The sequence below is a fragment of the Podarcis filfolensis genome, assembly GCF_964270895.1.
Source record: "Podarcis filfolensis genome assembly, chromosome: 16".
NCBI classification, from domain to species: Eukaryota; Metazoa; Chordata; class Lepidosauria; order Squamata; family Lacertidae; genus Podarcis; species Podarcis filfolensis.
The window spans coordinates 39786140-39804431 of record NC_139620.1 but is presented as its reverse complement, the minus strand read 5'-3'; the positions used below and the strand labels follow the sequence as shown (position 1 = coordinate 39804431).

The window sequence follows — 18292 nt, the reverse complement described above, 5'->3', positions numbered from 1 at the left end:
AAATTAAGCAGATAAGAACATAAGAATTGCCTGCTGCCTTAGGCCAATGGCCCTCCTTGTCCAGCGGCCAACCAGATGCCTGGGGGAAACCCGAACATGACCACAAGAGCCCTCCTTCCTACTGCAGTTTCCAGAAACATCTGAAGCATCGCTGCCTCCAGCTGCGGAGGGAGAATTTGGCCATCATGCCTAGCAGACACTGCTAGGCAAACGGTGATGCTGTGCTCATGCCTCCAAGACACCAAATCACAAGTTAATATATGTAACTGAGTTACTGCAATGGTATCATTTTAATTATACTGTATTATGGTTCCAAGTGTTTCGTAATACCTATCGCATTGCCTGTGTATGCAAAAGGCCTGACTGGCTAACCAGCAATAAATGTTCTTGTTTGGGATGCAGATTGTTAAAAGTTCTGCATCCCACATCCAGTTCTCTCCCAGTCACCATCCAGATGCCTCTGGAAAGTCCACACTCTTCCTACACACTGGCTCACAAAGAAACAGTAAGCTCTCTGCTCCCAAAAAGGAGGTCAGTGGCAGGTAAATACTTTTTTGCAGTTCCAGGAGTTATATTTGACAAAAAAAGCGTAGGTCCAAGGAGAGAGGCAGGAAACAAAACAAACAAACAAAAAGAATGGGAGGAAAGCAAGAATGCAGCTCTGAGCGCTTTCCATTTTACCTCAAAATGTGATTAGAATTCAGTTATACATACCTTCAGAGTGTTGGCTACTTAATGATCTAAACTAGGACTCCTAGGTAACCAGCTGTCATATAAACACCCCAAAGCCTCCTTTTACTTTTTCCTTTCAGTTTATGGAGCCATTTGAAGCTGATCTTCCATAGCTTTTTTTGCAGAGGGATGGGAGCATACAACCAGAGATGAGGACCAGACCCACCCCACACACTGGGCCTTTGCTGCTGCTTTTCAGGGAGGCCGGCTGGGGCAAAGTGTGGCTTAAAGAAAAACATGCTGGTACCAAAAAGCTGAAGACAATGGCTTCTATAATGTGGGTGAGCGATTCTGCCACACTCATCAGCTCGCCCCAGGCTGGCAAGACACTATAACAACCCCATTAAAGTACCTACTGGCTAGACCAACGTGGTGCCCTGCAGAAGTTGCTGGATCACCAAGATCATCTTGAGGAGTGCTGTTAGTTGCCCTCCATGTTAAAGAGGCCCGACTGGCCTCAACTGGAAGTGGGGCATTTGGTGCTGCTGGCCTCATGCTATGGAACGCGGTTCATGCAGAGATGTGGCAGGAGGCATCCTTGCTTCCTTGACTTCCAGGCCTCTATTGGAGACTTTTTCATACTGATTAATTAGCCAGCCACTTTAATTATTATTTATATTGCTTTTAAATGGTGTTTCGCTTATTGTACACCAAGATCTTTAATATGGCGGCAGTATAATAAATGCTTCTATAAACGAACAAACTTACTCCATGGGCCAGGGGGAAGGCAGGATGCAAGTTGCAGTCCAGCAACTTCCCAAATGCAACAGGTTGGGATTCAGCCACGTGTGAAATCTCTGCCTCTCTTACACACTTACACACTTACACACACACACACATATATATGAGAAGCCATGAGTGATTAACTCAACATCATTTTTAAAGTCTGTCCAATACTGCTCTTCTCCCTCAGTCATTACCCTAGGGCTCCATACACACTATACCATTAAAACACCATCAAAGAATTCTGGACCCCATAATTAGTTAAGGATCAGTGAGAATTTTACCTCTCTGCCGAGAATTCTTTGAGGGGGGAAAAGTGCTTTGAATCTGGTTTAAAAGGTGTCGTGTGTACACAGCTTGAAATTTGGGGCCATCCAATGAAGCTGAATGTTGGGAGATTTAGGACAGGCAACAGTAGTACTTCGTCATACAGTGCATAATTGAAACAATGGAATTTGCTTCCACGGGAGGCAGTGATAGCTTGGACAAAGTCACGGAGAACAAGGCTATCACTGGAAGGGGCGTAGCTCAGGGGCACGGCATCCACCTTGCATGCAGACGGTCCCAGGTTCAATTCTCGGCATCTCCAGGTAGAGCTGGGAGAGACTTCTTGCCTGAAACCCTGGAGACTCTATGCGGAGAATACTGAGCTTGATGGACTAGTGATCTGACAGTTTCCTACGTTCCTGCTCATGAAAGTCAGAAGAACTTCCTTCACAGGCCTTACCTGTCTCTGCGAGCCTTGTGAAAAAATTAGGTCACAAGCTTTGCAAGATATTTTGAGGTGGTTGGTTTTTTTTAAGCGAGACTTATTGCAAAACAAATCAAAAACCTATCATTTTAGAGAACAGAACTATCCAAAATGCTTTTTGTGGGGAGCAGCTTTTTGGCACACCAGAAAGGCAATCATGTCATTTTATACTTATCAACAACACCCAAGAGTTCTCAGTATATCAACAGGACGCATGTATATTTATAAACCAAACAGAGGTGTTTATTAGGGGATTCTTTTTTTGCTGTTTAAAAAAAGGAGGAAAAAGAGGAAAAGGCTTATTCAGGAAGAAAAGCACACACAAGTTGCTAAGCAACACAGAAAAACTATAAAACTCCACTCCACTTTTTAAATTAAAAAATAAGAGACTAAAATTTCCAGGCATGTGGGGGCTTTGAAGAGAGATGACAAGTGCTCCCTAATGACTATTCCAATGTAACAATAAAATATATATATATAGCAGCAGCAAGTAGTAAGAAAAAAGGATTGTGCTGACATACCGGAATGCCTTCAGTTTCCAGAATGAGGCTGGGAACATGCCGGGCAGAGAGTGCGACGCGGATCGCCTCCCTGATGCGTTTCACCAAATCTGGGCTGAACTCCTGGTTGGTGGCCATCTTTAGGAAAAGGATCACCCTTTCTTCGCCATCTTTGTTGTACTGAGGGACGCAGAGGCTGTCCGAAACCTCCTCAAAAGCTTCCACTGAAGAGACAAAGGAAATGTTGGCTTAGACTTATTTGCGCCCCTGCGGCAGGGAATAGTAAATATGTGCCCATTATAAAGCCAGGCCATGGTGGCTTGCAGGGGCAGCTGACACTTTAACCAGGTAGATGGCACCAGAGCCAATGGCAGGCACAGCCAACTTGGTCTAGTTTTGTCCCCATTTTCCTTCGTACAGAGGGAACGGATGGTCTCAGCACTCTTAACTAACTGCAGTTCCCAGGATTCTTGGGGGAAGCCCTGACTGTTCAAAGCAGGATAGTGCCTCTTTAAATGTATAGGGCAGATGAGGCTTTTAGATTCTTAATTGGTATGGAGTAGTAGTTAGAGAGTCTGGTTAGGCCTGAAGAGATCCCACTCAGCAAGAATGGCCACTCACTCTCTCTCAGCCTAAGTTACCTCACAAGTTTGTTAAGAGGAGAAAATATTAGTGGGGCAAGGGGAGAAAGGAAATCATGTATGAGCTCCTTGGGAGGAAAAAGTTGATTATTTTATGAAACAAGACTAAAATAAGATGTATTCACAGTAAGAAGTAATTCTGGTCACTTAAGCTGCGGTTCCCAGCTTAGACCCCAACTACTTATGTAAACCACACAATGAACTTGACTGGCTGGGCGGAATACAAATATGATTAATTTGCTGGTCACAGGTGCAGTATGAAATCCAGTGGTAGAATGCTTCACTCAACTGCTGATTTTTCTGCCCTCCCCCTTTCCTGCCCTCGTTCCTGCAGACCCTCCACTGACTTCACGGACCAGGCTGGCAACCTCTTTTGTGATCACGCAAGAGTTATGACGGTGAAGCACCCTCAGAGGAATCCATTGACAGGGCATCACCAGAGACAACCAGGCCCCTGTGGGCACTGGGGACTCTTGCAAAGAGCAAACTGCCTCGGGACCGGGCACACCTTTGAGGCAACCCTCAAAATGAGGATTTGCTACACACATTTGCTGATAAAGACATCAACCACAACGTGTCTCTGTGTTTTCATTCCATGTGGCTTAAAAGAAAAAAAAATGTGGTTGAAAAAAGGACTCAGTGTTGCTGAATGGTGGCTGCTACCCATTGAGACTGGTAGGGCAGAAGCAGGGAGACTAACAGCAGGTGGCGCCAGAGGCAACAGCAGGCAGAGACAACCAGTTCTAGATTTGTCCCCACCTTCCTTCTCCTCCCTGCTGAGTTCTCCAAGGGCAGCACTGAGCCCAAGGAGGAGGCAGCTGTCAGGCAGTGCCAGCCCTCTGAACCGAATGTAGCTAAGAAAGCAGGCAGGTGGGGGCGCTGAAAGCAGACTAGCCTAGTGGGGCAGGGCCCCATTCACTGTAATGGAGCAAGCCTCCTTTGATGTTGTTAAGAGCCTCCTTTAGGAGTGCCAAGTAAAGGAACAACATAAGGCTATTTAATTCTGGACCTTAAAACCATGAGCATTTGGCTGTGCCCTGCCCTGGGATCATTTTATAAAGAAGGGCAGGGTGTAAACTTCACAATAAATCATGAAGCCTCTCTCATTTACCCAGAACAAGAGTTTTCCTCAAGCAATTTTGCAAATTATCCTGTGCAGCCCAGTGGCTTTCAAACCCAAGTTCCAGGAGACCTTGGAAATGTATCTCAGGTGTTCCTTCATGAGATAATCTACAATGGCATCTCCAGGTAAAAGGCTTAAGTAGCAAATGATGAGAAAGAATGTCTGTCTGAGATATTAAAGAGCCTTCCCCAACCTGATGCTCTCTAGATGTTTTGGACTGCAACCCCTCATCACCCCTGATCGTTGGGTCAAGCTGACTGGGGATGATGGAAGCCCAAAAATATTTGTAGGGCAGTATTTCCCAACCATTGCCTTCAATACTTGATGCCAGTCAGAGCAGACAATACAGAGATGGACAAATTCTGATGATGATTTATTATATTTGTTGGTTGCTTTTTTTTACAAAGCGACCCAAAGTATCTTACATTAAAACCAATTAAGGACATCCAATAGAAATCTACAAATGCAGCTATACAGGTAAAAGTCAGGACTTGCAGATCCCCCCCTGCTAAAAGAGGGCACAATGCCACCCTTCAAATCACGTCTTTGCCTGGCTCCTAAAAATAGATGCTGCCAGTTGTGCCTCCTATGGGTGGGCATTCCAAAAGCAAGCAGCCATCCCTGAAAATGCCACTATTTGTCTGAGCAGCTTCCTCTCAGGGAAGTCTCAATGGCTGCACTCACACATCATACTAAGCCATTGTTTGCACACTTTGACCATGGTTTGCGCAACCAAGCATGAGTGGTTTCTTAGGTGAGCAGACAGGACTTCCGGGGTGGCGCCATCGGCAATGGCGGACTCCCTCTGAACTGGAGGGACCAGCTCCGCGTGAAACGGGTCGTTTCCGCTACGGCGAAGCGGGGACCCTTTAAAAATCACAGGCGGATGAAGCCTGTGACCATGGGACTCGGCGGGCACCTTTAGCGCCCCCCCAACCCGCAAAGGAACCCATTAACGGGCTCCGAAGCGAAGAGGGGGAAGTGGTGCAGTGCTGTGAGTCTACTGCTTTTTCCGTGGAGCGAAGCCGCATAGCTGTTGCCAGAGAGCACTGCCTTTTTCCTGGGACAATTTGGCATCTAAAGAATCACCTGTGAGTACTTAAAATCACCTGTGAGTACTTAAAAATCGAACAATTGGATTTTAAATAAGGACTGGCCAGTAGAGAGGAATTGGACTCAAAATTTACCTCAATTTGGTACTGAAACTGGAAGGTCTAAACAGGAAGTCAGCCTTCCGTTTCTTTGTAGTCAGAATAAAGCAAAGACAACGTAAACTAGAGCTTAGAAAATTACTTTTAAAGGATTGGCTTTCAGCATTTAAAATCGTGGAACCCCCCTTCGGTAGCAGGAGAAGAAGGGGGATCTCTTTTTGGACTGTTTAAACCTGCAGAAGTGAGTTTAAAGTAAAGTAACTTTCCACCGTCCTGATCCTGGAGCGGAGTGTCAGGACTGACGTTTGAAGCTCATTGACCAGAGACAAATGTTTTTGACAGACAGCTTAAAGAAAAGTAACATAGTGACTCCATTGTTTCCTTTCGCATTTCAAAGGAACAAATATTGACTGAATATCTTAAAAAAGAAACTTTGTTGCTATTGTTCTTAAAAGAAAGAATAAACAGAAGTTTTCCCCCTAGAGGGAGACTGTGAAATTGTAACCAACTTCAGGAGCTTGCAGCTGTTACAGATTACAATCGTGGAAAAGGACTTGTGACCTTGCAGGACAATGTTTTCAGAAGCTCTGTTGGGTGCTTTCTGTAAAATAAATGCCCTATTGGATCAGCTAAGCCAGAAGACGGATCTGATGACTAATGCGGCCAGAAATTTTGAACAGGCAGTAGGAAACTACATGGAGCCTACCCAGGAACTAAAACAGGAGTGTGCTATGACAGCACAGATGAGAGAAGAGGATACTGCTGAATCCTGGGTGCCAGAAATGGAGGGAGTTGCGGCCCTGCAGGATCATGAGCCTTTGGATTTGATAAATGAATTTGGAAAAAACCAGATTTGGAAAGATAAAGTCTGGTTTGGTTTGGAAATGGGGGGTTGGACTGACCCTCCCATGCAGGGATCTTTGGACTTTCTGAGTCTGGTAATGGGCCGTCAGATGTTTGGAGCTGTGGGGGCTCTTAATTTTGGAGGGAATCTGAAACAGGTGTTTAAATATCACATGGAGTTTAGTCTGGACTATGGAAATGGGGCTGATCTGCTGAAAAGGGTCAAAAACATTACTAAGCTGGAGTTCCCATGAGTGAAAGGAAAATATGAAGAAGAGTCGCGGAGGGGACATGGAAGAGACTTGAGGGCCTCGGACATAAGGATACCAGGTTAATGCGCTAGATTAATGGGACAAAAAGGACTGACAAAATCCGGGACCAGGAGGAAGGGACGCTGGATGAAGATTGGATTGTTTTACTTTTTTTTTCCTTTATCATTAGGACTGTTTTAAAATAATTGATGAATGCTAGAAAAATGTTGAAATGGAACTACTTGGTTCTAGTAAAAATGTTTAAAGAATTAGGTTAATGATATGGTTATGAGAAGTTGGTAAAAATAAGATTTAAGTTTTAAGTTTTAAGTTTTGCTATAAGACAAGATGAAAATAGATTAAGATAATGTAAGGACAAAATATTATGAACTATGGAAAGGATTTGCTGTGATAATTATTAACCAGGATACAAGAAAGGGGAGGAGGAGGAGGTCAAAGAAAGAAGGTAATGAAAGTTAAAGATTTGAGAATGATGGATGTATTTTTTCTTTCTATTTTTCTGTTTTGTCTTTTTTCTGTTTTTTCTTTTTTATAGTTTTAAAAAATATTTAATAAATATTATTTTTTTTTTTAAAAAGGTGAGCAGACAGGCCAAGCTTGTTTCTCCAAAGCTTGGTTTGATTTCTAGCTGCTATTACTTTGTGCCTGGCGTGGGGTGCCCAAAAAAACCATTATTAGGCAAAACTGTTGAGTTTGGCCATAAAGTCAAACCATAGTTCAAACCAACAAGAAACCTTGGCTTCACATTGTGATTTGTTGGCAAAATACAAGCCATAGTTAGTCTGCTGGGCTGGGTTTGGAAATTCCAAATGAACAACAACATAGCATTGTGTGTGAACCAAGCCACAGTGCAGGGCATGTGAAGAAATGGCAACTCTTAGAGACTAAGAGACTTATAGAGTGCATGCAGGGTCCAGTACTCTACGCCTTACAGATGAGGCCAATCGTGACTTGGCTTGCTTGAGCCTCTTCAAATCCTACAGCACCCACACACTGCTCTCTACCTCACAGGGTTGTTGCTGAATGAAGTCAAGATAGAAAAATGAGAAATCAAGTTAGCCAATACTGTAATTAATGGGAGGAAGAAGAGTGGATAAATGTTAAATTGCATACCTATGTTATAGATCTCAGAACTCCCAAACCTCACACCACTTGGATTCAGTGTGCCATCACTGGGGGGGAGGAAACAAGGACAAACCACAGAGGAAAAGCATAATCATTATTAAAGCATCATTAAAGCATAATCACAGTCTGACGAAGAGAGACAAAACATAGGGAATTTATCATCGTTCTCAATAAAACAACTGTGTCAAATAGGCAACAAAAAATGATCCTTAGGCTGGGATTCCAAGAGGCCGCTGTTTGTTAGAGATTCATACCCATTAGAACGTTTTATACAGACATAAACAACAAACAGGCCCACAAGAACTGTGAAGATCTAATAGGTTTAATGACTGTGCGTCCTACCCAAGGAATTATGGGGACTGTAGCACAGCAGGAGCAAGAGATGCCGCTCCCTGGCACAGCATCTGCCCTGTACTCAGAAGATCCCAGGGTCCATCCCAGGCATCTTCAAGAGGGTGAAGAAGCACTCTTCCCCAAACCATGGGAAGCCACTGCCAGACACAATACTGAGTGTGATGGACCAGCAGCCTGATTCACTAAGGCAGCTTCCTACATTCCTACACCCAAGGGCCTTTTATAGACAGGATGAGGAACCTGCGGCCCTCCCAGATGCCGTTGCACTGGGAGAGCCACAGCAGACTATCGGCTACCCTGGCTGGGGCTGATGAGAGTTGGGAGCCTGCCTTAGATGCCAAAGCAACTTGCTAGGCATTAAAATGGGTATCATGCAACTTGACATGGGGGAGAAGGAGGCATTTGCTGTTTTGCCTCGGGCAGCAGTATGCCATGGGCCAGCCCTGCATCAAAGGAAAGGTTGTGCCACCTGACGAAGACCACAGGATGCTGAAACAGAGGAGAGGGGGAGGAAAGAGTGGAGGGAGTCTCTGAAATTTCCTGGCCCAGCCTCAGAAACGCCAGCCAGTCAGCAGAGCCAGACTGACAATGTGTCCCTATATTCCCAGCCAACAAGTGCGCAGCAGCCCCTCTGCTCACTGCCACGAAGCATCCCTCACATATGGTCACGCCAAAGTGATGGGCCTACCTGCGGCCAAGCATGACGATGCCTCCTGTCTTGGGGTTGATCTTGCAATAGTCGCCGTGAGCCCAGACACCTGTCCAGAAAAACCCACATGGAGGGCAACCAGGTCAATTATCAACAATCCAGGCCTGGATGGCACACAAATCTGTTTTCACATTCACAAGAACAGTGGAAATTGACGGAACAGATTAAAAAACTAAACAATACAATGTTTTAGGTATAGGGTATAGGGCGGTGTATAAATTCAATTAATTTTTTTTTTACAAGAACACAGAAAACTAGAAGGGTTGTAGGGGGATACAAGCGACCCACCTTTTAACTTATTTTGTTTACTGAATAACCCAGTGATTCTCAAACCTTTTCCTCTGGACTACACTTTCAGAATAAATATTTGCTTGTGCCACACTGAATTTTTTATTGATAAGAAATACATTGGAACACAAAAAGAAGCAAATCCTAGCAGTGCTTGTTTTATAACATAGAACACAACTACTTTATAATATGATCATGAGACATCCAGAAAGTAAAAACCAATGCAACTGCATAAGAACACAAGTCATTCCCAAAATATACCGTATTTTTCTAGGTATAAGATGAGGTTTTTTGCTTTAAAAAATTAGTAAGAAATTGGGGGTTGTCTTGTACACAGAACATCGGCACCTGGGGGAATTTTTAAAATATTTAAGCATATGTCCGGGATTTTGGCTTGGGGGGGCTGAGGCGGTCCCTCCTGCTGCCGCCCCCCCTCTCCGTCCCCCCCCCCCGGGCTGCATGCTGGCGACTGGCTTGCCTCCTGAAGCCCCTGCGGGCTCAACCACCGGGTCAAGAGCAGCTGCCACCACTGAGAGCTGCCTCAGATGCCTCTCCTTGCCCTTCTTTCCTTTTCCCCTTCTTCCCCTCTCAGACTCCCACCCTGCCCCCACCAGCTGAGTTTGCTGGGCGGCATGGCCCCATGCAGAGCGGTCGCTGCCTTCGCCCGGCTCTTCCTTGGCATCCTGCTTGGGAGCCTGCTTCCCTGCAGCAGCAGCAGCTGCCACCGAGGGGGAGCGTGAGGTGCCCCCCCCCCCCAGCCGCTGCCTTTGCTTCTGCACCACGGTGCACTGCATGCTTCTCATGCTGGAAACTTTGAGGGCAATCGCCCCCAATAAGATCAACAACTGGCTGCCGCCAACCAAGATTTTCACTTCTATTTTAGGGTTTCATTTTCTTAATTTTGGGTTCAAAAAAATAGGAGTCGTCTTATACATGGAAAAATACGGTAATTATAAGCGAGCCTCTTACATATGAACCTTAAGTCTGTATGAGAGGTGAGAGCCTGCTTTAGCTGGGTAATCTCCTTAATTTTAGGTCTAATTTAAGACAGACAAACTTATCTCCTCATCAACACAAATAAGCCTTTGTCATTTCTGATCTTTTGCATCTGTCAGAGTTCCTGCCACACCCTTTGAGAACCATTGGAATAACCTTTCAGGCCAGTGGTCAGGAACCGTTGGCCCTCCATATGTTCATGAAATCAGAGCTGGAGAAGATGGCAGACTTGGGGGAGCAATCTCAAGTGCTCTTCCAGGCCACCCACTGATGAACAGGACCCAGGGACATGGCATCGCACCAGGAGCCCCCAAACTGAACGGCTGAAAGGCTAGAAAGTCCACCCCAACTCCTGGAACAAACAAGGGGACAGACAAAGGGGTAGGAGAACCGCTGAGCCCAGGGCAGAGCGCTACATGCCAGCTTCCAAGTGGGGCCTAGGGAAAGTAGGGTGGGAGCCAAGAAGGGGCAGAGGGGCCCCCACCTCCCTTATCCCACTCTGATCCCAGGCCACCCCCCCACCAAGGATCCAAAGTCACCAGCTCCAAATATTCTACAGAATTGTATTTTTTCTTTTTGAATTTTTAACCTCATCTTCCATTTTTCACTTGACTATTTACCTTGATTCTTGACTTTTGTCTAAATTCCTATGCTTACCCTTGTATACTTTCTTCTCTCTTAATCTTTTATATTTTTACACACACACACTTTTTTCTTTTAATTCTAAACTACTTCTTCTTCTTCTTCTTCTTCTTCTTCTTCTTCTTCTTCTTAATGTCATCCTACCCCTAACCTCCCCTTTTCTTCTTTCCCTTCCTTTTTTAATGGACAAATAATAATTTTTAGCATTATTATTATTTAACTCCTGAAAATCATAGAGTTGGAAGGGACCCGAGGGCCTTCTAGTCCACCCCCCCCCCGCAAAGCAGGAATCACAGCTAAAAATGGCCATCCAGAGTGTTGGTACCTTTGGCTTTCCTGCCGTAGCTGGACTACAACTCCCATCAGCCCCTGCGAGCATGGCCTACATCCAGGGGTGATGGGAGTTGTGGTTCAGCAATAGCAAGTGGTCCCGACACACATATTCAAAGCAACAATGCCTCACAGAGCGGTTCACCAACTATATATCCATAAAACCCAGTACTGCCCCCAGTGGCGGAGGAAGCTGCTGGAGCACCTGGAGCGGCCAATATGACATGCACCTGGGGGACGACGACGTGTCAATCCTCCTGGGGGTGCCAGCGCCGCCCGCCAATCGCACAAATACACCCAGCTTGTGGCTCTGGCTGCCGGGGATGTGAGCAATAGCCCTCTGGGGGGCCGCCCACGGGGGGGGGGCGCATCCCCAGCTGGCACCCCTGGGAGGATTGGCCCACCGGGGGTGCGAGTGCCACCACGTCACCCCCCCAGGCATGGCAGCCGGGGCGCCCCCCCCCCTTGTCCACCAGTGACTGCCCCCCCTCCAGCCCCGGGAGCCTTTCCCAGACCTTGACTTTGAGAACAGCAGAAACAGCTGGGAAGAGAGGAGTTCAGGGATAGTTTTTAAAAATAAAATTTTGAGTTGTGTATCCTTGTTTCTCAAGTTGACCATTTGTGGAATTTTATGCATTGTAATTAAATGTAATTTTATTGATTATAGATTAGTAATTCTTTATGGTAATTGATAAGTGTAAACTGTTAAATTACTGTTTGCTGATGTACTATTGGATTCTAATGGATTACTGAATATTACTTTATTTGATATAAGTTGTTTACTTTAAAGTTTTTGTGACTTTTTATATAGGATCTGATTCTTACTATTAATGTTTTATGTTTTATTATTATTATTGTGTGCGCTGGAGGATGCCTGGAGTGGTGAGGGTAACCCAGCTAGATGGGTGGGGTATAAATAAAAAAATGTTATTATTCCTCTTATTAAAAACCATTTAGAAAATCCGACTTCAATATAAATTCAAGCCAGTGTTAAAAGCCAGGATAAAAATGCAGCAACCCCTGCTCAAAAACAGGTGAGATACTGCAGCAGGAAAACTAAGGACCTCAATAATAAGCTAGAAGATGAGTTCTGGAACTTCTGACGAATGATGGCAACTATACACAGGATGCGTACAGCTAGGATTGGAAAGGGAAAAAGGTTTGGGTCACTGGAATGTAGGCAGTTTCAAAATTGGGAAAGGACTACAGTAAGGCTGTATATTGTCTCCCTGCTTATTTAACTTATATGCAGAATTCATCATGCGAAAGGCTGGGCTGGATGAATCCCTAGCCGGAATTAAGATTGCCGGAAGAAATATCAACAATCTCAGATATGCAGATAACACAACCTTGATGGCAGAAAGTGAGGAGGAATTAAAGAACCTTCTAATGAGGATGAAAGAGGAGAGCGCAAAATATGGTCTGAAGCTCAACATCAAAAAAACGAAGATCATGGGCCCATCACCTCCTGGCAAATAGAAGGGGAAGAAATGGAGGCAGTGAGAGATTTTACTTTCTTGGGCTTCATGATCACTGCAGATGGTGACAGCAGTCACGAAATTAAAAGACGCCTGCTTCTTGGGAGAAAGGCGATGGCAAACCTAGACAGCATCTTAAAAAGCAGAGACATCACCTTGCCAACAAAGGTCCGTATAGTAAAAGCTATGGTTTTCCCAGTAGTGATGTATGGAAGTGAGAGCTGGACCATAAAGAAGGCTGTTCGCCGAAGAATGGATGCTTTTGAATTCTGGTGCTGGAGGAGACTCTTGAGAGTCCCATGGACTGCAAGAAGATCCAACCTCTCCATTCTGAAGGAAATCAGCCCTGAGTGCTCACTGGAAGGAAAGATTCTGAAGCTGAGGCTCAAATACTTTGGCCACCTCATGAGAAGAGAAGACTCTCTGGAAAGAAAACCTCTGATGTTGGGTAAGATTGAGGGCACAAGGAGAAGGGAATGACAGAGGACAAGATGGTGGGACAGTGTTCTCGAAGCTACCAGCATGAGTTTGACCAAACTGCGGGAGGCAGTGGACGACAAGAGTGCCTGGCGTGCTCTGGTCCAGGGGGTCACGAAGAGTCGGACACGACTAAACGACTAAACAACAACAATGTAGGCAGTGAAGGAGACTGAAGAATTTTTGCAGTGAAGGAGCAGAGAAAAGGGGAAAGCAAAGGAAAGCCATTTTAAAATGGTGCTTTCTGCCACTTCCTTTTTGAGGAGCCCTAGGAGCTGCTGGCAAGAACGTCCTGCAGTGGAAGGGGTTGTCCAGCCCACTTGGCTGACACTTTCAAAGAGTCTGACTTCCTGCCAGCGGAGAGGTGGGCAGTGACACCCCATGCAGGATCTCCTTCCTCCCTATAGGAGAACCTGCAGATATTTAAATACGTGTGTGTTTTTAAAAAAAACCCTAAGAGTCTTGCACATTTGCTTAACAGACTAACACAGACAAGCCTCTAAAACAGGGGAGGGGACTTGTCACCCTCCAGATGTTGCTTGACTTCTGCTCTCATCATCCCTGACCATCGTCCTTTCTGCCTGAGACCAGTGGGAGGTGCAATCCATCAGGATATTCTAGAACGCAGCAACAACAGAACCCCAGAAGACCATTTTTGTAGCACTCTGCTGTTTGTGGGTTGTGGGCACAGGACTGCAGCCTCAGTTATCAAATCAACAATGAAGACCCATTTTAAAAAAGAAATCAAACCTGTTTGTGATCCCTGATGGTTTCTGAAGTTGTGAGAAAGGAGCACCCCAGAAAGATGAAGAGGTCTGCCCCTGCACTTGCAGAGAGCAAAGTGAGGGGGTGGGATGGTGGGCAAACAAGCAGGAACCCCGCAACACTCACACTTTTGGGCTTACAATTTCACAAGCAAATATTGGTACCCACAGCAGTTCTCAAATGCCATGCTCAAATATTAGTTCTGCAGGCTTTGTAAGTGCAGGACCACCAATGTGCCCCCACAACACACACAAAAAGCACCACCTCAATACATACCTGGAAATCTTGAGAAATAAGCCTTTCTGTACTTGTTTCCATTCTCGTCGTTCCAAAAGTGCGTTGGCTGGCAGGGCATGGGCTTGGTGCAGACCAGCTCTCCACTTTCCCCCAAAACGGGCTTGCCTGTTTTAAGGATCAAGAACAAAGGCGGCTCGTTTCCCTCTCTCCAGCCCTTGGAATGCACAGCTCAAGTATTTTATCAGGCAATTGATCAGTTCTTCCCTGTTGCAGCTTCTTTGGAGGTGGGATAAGACCTGGTCTGTCATCACTTAGCCCAGCCCTCCCCAACCTGGCACCCTATGGATGTTGCCAGACTAACCTTCAACCTCCCTGAGACCACAGGCCACACTGCTGTAGCTCAACAACGTCTGGACATCAGAAGGTTGAAGAAGACTTAGCCTAGCCACTGTGGCTCCATCTGCACTATACTTAGAAAGCAGGGTCATACAACTTTAAAACAGTCACGGCATCCCCCAAAGAATCCTGGGAAGTGTCTTTTTTTAAGGGTGCAGGAGTTCTTAGACCCCTCTTCCCTCACAGAGCTACGACTCCCAAGGTTTCCTGGGAAGGAGGCTTGTTAAGCCACCTTGGGAACTGTAGCTCTGGGAGAGGGATAGAAGTCTTCTAACACTGTTCAGGAGCGCCCTTAACAAACTAGTTTCCAGGAGCCTTTGGGGGGAAACCACAACTGATTAAAGTGGAATCATACTGCTCCAAACATGTAGCGCAGACGGGGCCTTGGATCCAGCAAAGGCGAAATGGGAGAACTCCTTTCTCTCTACGTTTCCCACAATGAACCCCAAGCTTATTTTGCTGTACATTATTTAAGCTATTTATTGGGTGCTGCTCAGTCAAAATCCTTGGAGAAATTTGCAATGAGAAAAAGCAGTAAAATGAAGTAAACAAGCAGTGGGTGGATTTTTTTTTCTCCCACCCTCACCCCCTCCTTAGTTTAAATGTACCTATGTGGGGGGTTTTATTTGGTTGGTTGTAAGCTGCTTTTGGTTACTTTGGGCAAGATAAAGTGGCTAACAAATTAAATAAATTAAATAAAAACGACACTTTCCCTTGTACACTAGGATTCACTCCAACCAGAGGGTGAAATGCACCCCCCCCCCATGCAGCCAAGCAAGAGGCATTACAGGTGCACCTTGGCTCCCAAACGCCTTGGGAGTCAAATGTTCCGGCTCCCGAACAATCAAAAACTGGAAGTGCATGTTCCAGTTTTCAAAGGTTCTTTCGGAAGCCGAACGTCCGACGGGGCTTCCACGGCTTCCAATAGGCTGCAGGGAGCTTCCTGGAGCCAATCAGAAGCCATGCTTTGGAAGCTGAACATTTTGGAAGTCGAACGGACTTCCGGAACAGATTCTGTTCGACTTCTGAGGTACGACTGTATCGTCACCCCAGGACACATTCCAGCCAGGCAAAAACACCCAGAAAGGGAAGAGAAGGACAAGTGAGGTGGGCAGCCTTGGGAGAGTCCCGAGGGCCAGAGAGGGCCACACACAGGCTCCATCCCTGCTATAAGGCTCTCCATAAATTCTGGTGATACCTTTTCTTTTTTAAGCCCACATTAAACTACGTGGAGGTCTGCAAAGAACCTTCCCCAGCCCAACCCCTTACAACCGACAGCGGGGATCAGAAAAGGGCCCCCATTTGCCCTGAGATCCTGAAGTTGTCTGTGCTGTCAGAAGCCCTTCTTCTCCAACCACAGTTCTGACTTGGAAAAAGTGATAGCTTTGGCTGGGGGGAAATACCTTCATCATTCCAGGCTTCCACTGCCATTCCCAGATTCCGTGCCTGGATCTCGCCTTTGTAAACCGGAATGGACACATTCTGACCCATAAAGCAGGATACTATATCTGTGCCTCCTGAAACGAGAGGGGGGCAGAACGGACTTCTATAAGCCCATCTCTCAAAAGAGTTGAAACCTCTTTAAATACATCCATTCCGATGTTGCTGAACTGCAACTCTCCCTCATGCTTAAAACACATTAGTGGTACAATTACTCTGAAATGATGGTTCAATTATTATCAATCTGCATACACTTGGAATTGACCCCACTCCCAGGTCATTGAGACTGTGAAAGTGTGCTAGGCCTGCAGCCCAGAGGTTGACGGATCACAACTGTCCTCTGCTGGGCTGGTAACTTTTGATGGACTAAAACACAGTGGCAGAGAACCTGGTTTCCAGAGTTTAAAAGCGGAGTATAAATAGTAAAACTTTAAAATAACCACCGGGGGGGGGGGGAGGAGTCAAATATACGTGTATTAGAAATGTATGTGATTTGTGTTTTTGTAATTCATTTGTCCGCAAATTTTTGAAAAACTGAATAAATGTAAATGCTCTTTACCCCTCAAATCTTCTTCCAAATGTTGCTGCTGCTATTGTTAAAACAACTAGGAATTGGGAATCCTTGTTGATCAACACACAGATCTACCAGTGGATCCCCATCTGCCTTCTGCCCACCTCTGGGCCACACAAGACAATGTAGGAGATGCAAAATAGTACCCAAAATGGTGACTGCTTAGCAACCACTGCATCCTCCTCCCTCTAACTTTCTAACCCACTAAACATTCAAGGGCTCAAGTTCAGAAAACCCCTACCTGATATGGATCCCAGCAGAACGCTGCTCTTTATGTGCTTGTAGACGTACTCGTAACTTTGAGGCTTGAGGGGTGAGCCAGTTGACAGGATGGTGTGGAGCGTTTGGAGGTTATGAGTTTCACCTTGGAACAACATCACCAGGCAAGTTACACTGTTATTTCCTGGCCAATTATCAACACCGCCCTGCCCCCCCCCCCCGAGTTTCCTGTTAACTTCTAGAACATGGGCCACCAACACAGGCAGCTGCACTACAACTCCCATCAAGCCTTACCATAAGCCACACTGGCTGGGGCTGCTGGGAGTTGGAGTCCAGTAACATCTGGGAGCGCTGCAGGTTCCCCACCCCTGATGCAACAGTACTGAGCTAAATGGACCTACTTCCTGCCTTGGTGTAAGGTTGCTTCCTGTGTTTCCACAATCCATGGGCAAAGTAACAACTCCCAGTACGTTTCCAAGTACAATTCAAAGTCTTGGTGCTGACCTTTAAAGCCCTAAACGGCCTCGGTCCAGTATACCTGAAGGAGCGTCTCCACCCCCATCGTTCATCCCGGACACTGGGGTCCAGCACCAAGGGCCTTCTGGAGGTTCCCTCATTGCGAGATGTGAGGTTACAGGGAATCAGACAGAGGGCCTTCTCGATAATGGCGCCTGCCCTGTGGAACACCCTCCCTTCAGATGTGAAGAAAATAAGCAGCTAACTTATCTTTAAAAGACAACTGAAGGCAGCCCTGTTTAGGGAAGTTTTCAATATTTAATGCTGTATTGTTTTAACACTTGATTGGAAGCCGCCCAGAGTGGCTGGGGAAACTCAGCCAGATGGGCGGGGTATAAATAATAAATTGTTATTGTTATTATATTGGGGAACAATATTGCCTTTGTGGAACTAATTAGAAATGGGAGGGAAGCAAAGTGGTTCAGTTCCAGAGGCAAACAGAATTCAAAGAGTATCTTGGTGCTTACATGGTTTAAGGTTCTTCTCTTCCAGCACTGCCAGCCATTTGGCACCTGTCCCAAGGATGGTGATACTGCAAGTAAAAAAGGAACAATTGTCACTCACTATGGTCATTTTGCTATTTCTTATTTTACAATAATGGAATCCCTTCTCTGGAGATGCACCTGGTGCCATCCCTATTAACCTTGAGGTGCCAGGCGAAGGTGTTCTTATTTACCCAAGCATTTTGCTCTAAACCCGAGTTCATCTTTTAGCTGGGTGGAGCAGGATGTGTCCTTTTTATGTTATTGCAATATAAGCACTATTAACTATTCTTTTGCAAGTATTTTGATGTATTTTAATTAGGGTTTTTTAATCATTGTAAGTCATTTTGTAGTAAGCAGCAAATAAGCATTTCCTAGGTCAATAAATAATAGTTCCTGTACGCCTGAACTGGCAAACTATGGTTACTGGAATCAGAACCACCTGGGTTTTAAAAGCTCTGGCGTTAAGCTCTTCATTCCAATCCTGGCATCCATAGTTTGCTAGTTCAGGACTTAAGAAGCTATGATTCA

The 18292-nt window shown here is 45.6% G+C and overlaps 1 protein-coding gene and 1 long non-coding RNA gene across 2 annotated transcripts in view; one reads left to right on the top strand and one right to left on the bottom strand.

The window, feature by feature from the left end:
• Positions 1–18292, bottom strand: part of AACS (acetoacetyl-CoA synthetase) — a 56453-nt gene that overhangs the window by 2634 nt on the left and 35527 nt on the right. Inside the window, exons 11-17 of the mRNA XM_083590136.1 lie at positions 17747–17811; positions 16786–16908; positions 15937–16050; positions 14177–14302; positions 8904–8973; positions 7850–7908; positions 2728–2930 (exon numbers count right to left, since the gene is read on the bottom strand). Of these exons, the coding sequence (XP_083446262.1) occupies positions 2728–2930; positions 7850–7908; positions 8904–8973; positions 14177–14302; positions 15937–16050; positions 16786–16908; positions 17747–17811 (760 nt within the window). The remainder of the gene's footprint in view (positions 1–2727; positions 2931–7849; positions 7909–8903; positions 8974–14176; positions 14303–15936; positions 16051–16785; positions 16909–17746; positions 17812–18292) is intronic.
• On the top strand, positions 2–7843 carry LOC310751449. The gene is made up of 3 exons (XR_014542509.1): positions 2–1013; positions 3682–5224; positions 7315–7843. It is a non-coding gene; the product is annotated as an uncharacterized lncRNA (long non-coding RNA).